The sequence below is a fragment of the Canis lupus genome, chromosome 17 (assembly GCF_048164855.1).
Source record: "Canis lupus baileyi chromosome 17, mCanLup2.hap1, whole genome shotgun sequence".
NCBI lineage: Eukaryota > Metazoa > Chordata > Mammalia > Carnivora > Canidae > Canis > Canis lupus.
The window spans coordinates 55,058,966-55,066,703 of record NC_132854.1 but is presented as its reverse complement, the minus strand read 5'-3'; the positions used below and the strand labels follow the sequence as shown (position 1 = coordinate 55,066,703).

The 7,738-nt window shown below is 53.7% G+C and overlaps 2 protein-coding genes across 8 annotated transcripts in view; both read left to right on the top strand.

The window, feature by feature from the left end:
* Positions 1–12: 12 nt before the first annotated feature.
* On the top strand, positions 13–2,086 carry LOC140608259 (uncharacterized). The gene is made up of 3 exons (XM_072783248.1): positions 13–124; positions 580–1,693; positions 1,944–2,086. Exons 1-2 carry the CDS (start codon positions 13–15, stop codon positions 1,473–1,475), a joined length of 1,008 nt encoding a protein of 335 aa, XP_072639349.1. The 3' UTR covers positions 1,476–1,693; positions 1,944–2,086.
* TSC22D1 (TSC22 domain family member 1) overlaps positions 1,787–7,738 on the top strand; it is a 130,812-nt gene continuing 124,860 nt past the window's right edge. For 6 of the 7 annotated variants that reach the window (XR_012010152.1, XR_012010150.1, XR_012010151.1 and 3 more), the window contains exon 1: positions 1,787–5,045. Coding sequence is in view for 4 of the 7 variants with exons in the window: in XM_072782997.1 (XP_072639098.1) it covers positions 2,137–5,045 (2,909 nt within the window). In the remaining 3 variants the exon portion in view is untranslated. The remainder of the gene's footprint in view (positions 5,046–7,738) is intronic. The other variant, XM_072782996.1, reaches the window with a different exon arrangement.

Below are 7,738 nucleotides of genomic sequence, written 5' to 3'. Positions count from 1 at the left end.
CGAGGGGACCGCATGGCAGTCACCACCGCACTGCACAAAAGGCAGCCCCTATCTAGGAGGCGCTGGGGCCTGGCGCGGTCCGCGGAGCTCGGGGCGCAGGAGCGCGGGGGCGGGGGGGTGGGGGGTGGGCGAGCTCCGCCTGCAGGGGGCCGGGGGCGCGCCCAGGTGCAGCGGGGAGGGAGGGGGGTGGTGGTGGGAGGAGGAGGGCTCCGCCACGCGCCTAGGAAGAAAGCCTGACTCATGTCGTGTCGTGGCGGTGGCGGCGGGCTCCTGGGAACTGCAACTCGTGATGCTGTTGCTGCGGAGAAAAGCCTCATTACCCATTCCGCGGGCGGGCAAGGGCGGGGGGGGGGGCGGACACCCACCCCCTCCCCGGGGCGCGCACTCCCGGGCCCCGCCCCGCCCCCTCCCCCTCCCCTGCCGCGCGCCCGCCCGCGCCCGCTCCCGCGCCCGCGCACGCGCACCGGCCGCGAGCGAGAACAGAGCGGACACACCTAACCTGCGCGCGCGCGCCCCGCGCCCCGCCCCCACTCGGGCCGAGCCGCGCAGCCCGACCCGGATCCGCTCCCCCGCCCGAAGCGCCCCTCCCCTCCCTTCCCCTCCCCTCCCCTCTCTCCGCGGCCTCGGCGCCTCCGCCAGCCTTCGGCAATTTCCGGCGCTCGGCGAGGCCCGAGGCCCCGCCGCCGCCTCCTCCGCCGGACCCGGCTTTCTGTCTGCGGCGCCGGGGCGCATGCGCAGACGCCATCTTCCTCCGTCTCCTTCGCCTGCCCCCTCCCCCTCCCCCCTGCCGCCGCCGCCGCCGCCTCCTCCTCCTCTCGCCGGCGGTCGCCCCTCCTCCTCCTCGTCCTCCTCCTCCTCCTGCGCTCGGGCGCTGGTCCCTCCTCTCCCGCTGCCGCGAGAGACTGGGGGACGCGGCGGAGCCGGAGGAGAGCACTAGTAACAACCACCACGGCCCCCTCCCCGCCCGCCCGCCCTCCGCACCCACCCACTCGCCGACACCGGCCAACCCCACCTCCCGTTCCTTTGAACGGCGTCGGCTGCAGTCGCTTGCACCAGCCCGTCTGGCCCCCAGCGCCGCCGAGGAAGGAGCCGCCCGCGAGGACGAGGACGAGGACGGGGACGAGGACGAGGAGCCGAGCGGCTCGCAGCCCGCCGCCGCCCCCCGGGGAGGCCCGGGCGCCGGCCCCTTCCTCCCCGAGGACGCGTGCCGAGCCGAGGCGCCTGCCCCGAGGGAGGAAAATGCTCGGGCTCCATGGCTGCCAGTGATGGAGCGGTCCCTGCGCTCCCGCCGCCGCCGCCGCCGCGCCCCGGCCGTGCTCCGCGAGGACCCGGCGTCCCTGCGCGCCCGCCCGCGCCCCGTTGCTGGGCTCACCGTACCGGGCGCCCCGCCGCCCCGCTCCGAGCCTCGCCGCCCCGGCCCCGGCCGCGGCCAGCGTCTGCTCACGGAACAGCCGCCGCGAGCCCAGGGGGTTTGAAAGGGTCCGCGGGGCGCGGGCGGGGAGGGCCGAGCGGGGCCGGCGGGGCCGGGAGGGGACAGGCTTGAGCGACCCTGAGCTCGGGGCTCGGGGCTCGGGGGCGGCGAGGGGACGGCGGCCCCCGCTCCGCGCCGCCTCGGCCGGTGCACGGCGCCCGGGAGGCTCTTGCAGCGGCCGCCGCCGCAGGGGCTGCGGTGCCCCCGAGTCGGCCGGAGAAGGTGGGCATTTCTCGGCTTCCCCACCTCCTCCTCCCCCTCGTCTCCCCCGCACCCCACCCCACCCCACCCCACCCCACCCCCACCCTCCCCTGCCCCCTCCCTCCTGCCCCGCACCCCACGTGAAGGCGGACTAGAGAGGGGGGTGTGAGACTAGAGGGGAAAGTGAATGGCGGAGGACTGAAGGGGTCCCCCCCGCTCCCCCACCTCTCGGGCCGCCCCGTTCACCCTCGTTCATCCTCCCTTCCCGAAGCTCGCCCTCGAAGGCAGGAGCGGCCGGCGCCTTCTGCTGAGGAGGAGGAGGAGGAGGAGGAGGAGGAGGACCCGGACCCGCGCCGGGCGGAGCGTCAGGTCCCGTTTTCTTCCCCGGCGTCTCGAATACAAAGATTACGGTGCAGAAGAAGGAAATTGCACTCGCCTCCTCCGCCCCCCCGGCCCCCGACACAATGCACCAGCCGCCCGAGTCCACCGCCGCGGCGGCCGCGGCCGCTGCAGACATTAGCGCTAGGAAGATGGCGCACCCGGCGATGTTCCCTCGAAGGGGCAGCGGCGGCGGCGGCGGCGGCGGCGGCGGCGGCGCCTCTGCGCTCAGCGCGGCAGGTACCGGCGTCGGTAGTAGTGTCACATCTTCCGAGGATTTTCCGCCTCCGTCGCTGCTCCAGCCGCCTCCCCCCGCCGCATCCTCCACGTCGGGGCCGCAGCCTCCGCCTCCACAAAGCCTGAACCTCCTCTCGCAGGCTCAGCTGCAGGCACAGCCCCTCGCGCCGGGCGGGACTCAGATGAAAAAGAAAAGTGGCTTCCAGATAACCAGCGTCACCCCGGCTCAGATCTCCGCCAGCATCAGCTCCAACAACAGCATCGCCGAGGACACGGAGAGCTACGACGACCTGGACGAGTCCCACACGGAGGATCTGTCTTCCTCCGAGATCCTCGATGTGTCACTTTCCAGGGCGACCGACTTGGGGGAGCCTGAGCGCAGCTCCTCAGAAGAGACTCTGAATAACTTCCAGGAAGCCGAGACACCTGGGGCAGTGTCTCCCAACCAGCCCCACCTCCCGCAGCCTCATCTGCCCCACCTTCCCCCCCAGAACGTTGTGATCAATGGGAACGCTCATCCTCACCACCTCCATCACCACCATCACATTCATCACGGGCACCACCTCCACCACGGGCACCACCATCCATCCCATGCCGGCGTGGCCAGTCCACCCATTCCCGGAGGGCCACCCTCCAGCCCGGGATCCAGAAAACTCTCTGCCCCTGGAAGCGCCGACAGCGTTGCACCAGCTGCACCGACTTCTGCTGTATCATCGGGAGGCTCACCTGCATCCGTAATGACTAATATCCGAGCTCCAAGTACTACCGGCAGTATAGGTATAAGTTCTGTTACTGGCGCTACTACGGTGAATAATGTTAACATCACTGCTGTGGGTACTTTTAATCCTAGCGTGACAAGCAGCATGCTTAGTAATGCCAGTATAAATGCGAGCAATATCCCTAGTGCTGCTAGTGCGAGTGTCGGGCCTGGAGTTAGCAGCGGTGTGAATGTGAATATCTTGAGTGGCATGGGCAATGGTTCTATTTCTTCCTCCGCTGTTGTTAACAGCGCCCCTAATGCAGCTGCAGGGATGACTGTGGGATCAGTTTCCAGTCAGCAGCAGCCACCGACAGTTAACACGTCGAGGTTCAGAGTTGTGAAGTTAGATTCTAGTTCTGAACCTTTTAAGAAAGGTAGATGGACTTGCACCGAGTTCTATGAGAAAGAAAACGCCGCACCTGCTGCAGAAGGTGTGGCGATGAATAAAGTGGTGGAAACTGTAAAACAAAACCCAGAAGTGACTTCTGAGAGGGAGAGCACTAGTGGGAGTTCAGTGAGCAGTAGTGTCAGCACACTGAGTCACTACACAGAGAGTGTGGGAAGTGGAGAGATGGGAGCCCCTACTGTGGTGGTGCAGCAGCAGCAGCAGCAGCAGCCAACTCTTCAAGGTATGGCTCTTCAACAGATGGATTTCAGTAGCTCTGGTCCTCAGAGTATTTCAGCAGTCAGTATACCACAGAGTATTTCTCAGTCACAGATCACACAAGTACAGTTGCAGTCGCAAGAACTGAGCTATCAAAAGCCAGGTCTTCAGCCTGTCCCTCTGCAAGCCACTCTCAGTACCGCGACGGGTATCCAGCCATCACCTGTGAATGTGGTTGGTGTAACTTCAGCTTTAGGTCAGCAGCCTTCCATTTCCAGTTTGGCTCAACCCCAACTGCCATATTCTCAGCCGGCTCCTCCAGTGCAAGCTCCCCTTCCAGGGGCACCACCCCAACAGTTACAGTATGGACAACAGCAACCGACTGTATCTGCACAGATGGTCCCAGGCCATGGTAAACCGGTGACTCAGAATCCTACTTCAGAGTATGTGCAGCAGCAGCCGCCGCCGCCGATGCTCCAAACAGCGGTGTCCTCGGGACAGCCCAGTGCTGCGAGCGTGGGAGCAGGATCGACCGTGATTCCTACGGCCCAGCCACAGAGCATCCAGCTGCCAGTGCAGCCCACCGCAATCCAAGCACAACCTGCAGGGGCCTCTGGCCAGCCTGTTGGCCAGGCTCAGACGGCAGGATCTGTGGTACCTACTGGCGGTCAAATCGCAAATATTGGTCAACAGGCAAACATAGCTACTGCGGTGCAGCAGCCCTCTACCCAAGTCACACCTTCAGTTATTCAGCAAGGTGCTCCTCCGTCTTCACAGATAGTTTCACCTGCTCAAACCGCGATTATTCATCAGGGAGTTCAAACTAGTGCTTCGAGCCTTCCTCAACAATTGGTCCTTGCACCCCAAAGTACCTTGTTAACTGTGCCTCCCCAGCCGCAAGGAGTAGAATCAGTAGCTCAAGTTTCGCAGCAGTTGCCTGCAGTTAGTCCTTTGCCCTCTGCTAGTAGTATTTCTGTTACAAATCAGGTTAGTTCAGCTGGTCCTTCTGGAATGCCTTCTGCCCCAACAAACTTGGTTCCACCACAGAATATAGCACAAACCCCTGCCACTCAAAATGGTAATTTGGTTCAGAGTGTTAGTCAACCTCCCTTGATAGCAACTAATATAAATCTGCCTCTGGCACAACAGATCCCACTAAGTTCTACTCAGTTCTCTGCACAATCATTAGCTCAGGCAATTGGAAGCCAAATTGAAGATGCCAGGCGCCCAGCGGAACCCTCCTTAGTTGGCTTACCTCAGACTATCAGTGGTGACAGTGGGGGAATGTCAGCAGTTTCAGATGGGAGTAGCAGCAGCCTAGCAGCCTCTGCTTCTCTTTTCCCGTTGAAGGTGCTACCGCTGACGACACCCCTGGTGGATGGCGAGGATGAGAGGTAAGATTATGCCGTGTTTCTGCAGACATTCAACGGATTCAGAGTAGTGAATCTATTGAGTAGCTTTGTACATGCACAAAATTTGTCGAGAGCATTACCTCTTTTTTTCATTTTTGTGTGTGAAAATCGTTTTCGTGGTAAGTTTCCTAGAGCAAGAGTGTCATGGAATGGTTTCAGAGTGGAGATAGCAGGTGGGTGTAAGTATGCAAACTATTTGACAATAGTTATTGAGTATTAAGTATAGGTCTGAGGGCACCAGGTGTTTTTTTGTTATGCTTTTTAAAGGGATTTCTTACAGAAGATTTTTGCTAACCTATATTAATAGTTCATCCATTCCTTTGAATTACTAAAATACTTATGATCATCTCTGGGGGCTGGAGGCGGGCGGGGGGGTGCTGTGGTTCCCACGAATGTTTCTCCTTTTCACTTCTACTGTGTTTGATCTTAGTCTGCAAAAGATAATGTTACCTGCTTTTCCTAGTCAGACATTATAGGAAAGATGACCTAGTCTGGGTTATATAGGTTACCCTTATACTGTAATTGACCAACTTTTGTACACTTATTTAATGGTCATTTTATCTGAACCGAAGAGGAATGGGAATCTTAGAAAGTATGTCATGGGGGAGGGGGGCTTACACTGTCAAAATAACCAGATTTATCTTTGATAGTGGTAGTCTGTACATTTTATTTTCCCTTTTGTATAGTGGATCAAGGTGGTAGCCATTTTAAAGAATAAGGAAAGTCTTGAAGGGTTGGATTTATAGGGGCATGGAAATAAGACTTTGTTCTCCTGTTAATCTATTCCACCTGTTCCCTTCTTTGCCAAAAAAAATACGTAAGGCCAAAAAAAAAAAAAAAACTATTAAACCAGTGTTTTCATGATTGAATTGGAAATAATGCTCTAACCATGCCACTGAATCAAATTGTGTCCTTTAAGCTGACTGATTAGAAAGTTGTGAAATCTCTAATGATTCTACATGGCTTTTAAACAAAGTTGATTTTTTAAAGGAATGTTCTTGTCACAGATTTGCAGGTCTGTGACTTAACCTTGATCAAAATAGCATCATAGGGAGTTAATGACCAAGGCTATTTATTTTAGCCATGCAACTCGGCATAAGCTCTAAAGACATTTAATTATTTTAGTATTAGTTGGAGATTTTTGTGATGGAACTTTCATCAAACCAATTGGAAATTTATATCCTAAATGTGTCTTTGTGGTTTTCACCTTGGAAAAATTGAGAGTATTTCAAAAGAATTGCAGTTTTTAGAAAAAGAGAACAAAGGCCAAATGTTCCAGTGAGGTTTTCACGATACATATATTTTTTTAATTACTTAAGAGATGTTAGTTAAAAGTATGGTTAATTGATATAATTTAAAATCTTGTCTTTCAGGATTTTTATAATTTTTTCAGGAGTCATATAATTAAAACCTTGTTACCTAACCAAATGAATTCCGTATCACGTATACAAAGTTTACTTAAGAGGACCTCTTCTAGGATGTGGTTTCCTTAAGAGTCCTAATATAATTACTGATAAAACTCTGTTTCATAGGTCAATATTCACACCTGTAGTTACTAATATTCACTATAATTTTAAATAATTATTTGCCCCAAATATTAATGTTTTCTAAATCTAGAGTGTGTGATTGAGTGAAGCCCCTGAAAATCAGGTATTATGTGCATACTGATTCCAGCAAGATAAAAGACAGATGAAATACACAAATGAAAACCACACATTTTGAATTGAAACCTGCCACGATTTTTGTTAATTACCATTTGTGGTCTCCTGGTTGACTTTCTCCTTTTCTTCCCCTGGTGGTAGGGCATGATAGAGCTTTCCACAACTTGCTTTTCCAGACAATTAAAGTCAGATGTTGCCACTTAGAAGTAGGTTTTTCATTGTAGGGATAGAGGGCAGTTTAAGGTATTTAGTACAAAATTAACTTTTCCATACAGTAACTAAGAGGAAGATTAATTAGGGGCGAATTATGTAGAAAGATTTGGAAATGAACAAGAAGTATGATTGAATATTGGTGTGAAGTAACTTGAGTTGACTCTACCTGTTTTGAATATACTACATATTTGAACCTTTGTTAGTTAACATCAAAGTCATCAAAACCAGGAAAGTTTTGTTTCATAGTTATCCTTTAAATGCTGAAAAATCAAAATGTGTCACCCCTAAAATACCTGTAAAAGTCAATAAGGGGAAACATGTATATTATTTTTTTTCATGGTGTTTCACTGCAAATTATTTCTTTTATCCCCAAAGTTTAGAGAAAAGAAATGTTTCATTTAAACTTGCCCTTGGAAGGGAGTTTGAGAATATCTACGAGAGAAAAAAGTGATAATGATTATAAAAAAAATTCTTACCTTTTCTTTCCATGATAACATCTGTGTCACTTGCATCTTCTGAGGTTTGCTCACCAATTTCTCTCTTCAAGAGGTAGAAGGGGGGCGGTACGTTATAATTTCAATATTATGACTTAGAAACCGTGTTAGCGATGTAACTTTTTTTGGTGGTGAGGCAAATGAAAGATGGTTATTCTTTAGGTTTCTTTTGAAATAATACTCTTAACTCTTTAAAACTTAAAATGTTTATTAGGTATGTGGAACATGCTTTCAGTTCATCATTGGGCAAGACCATAAATTAGAAACATGGGTCAGGGGTTAAGATAATAATGTATCTTGTTTTTTA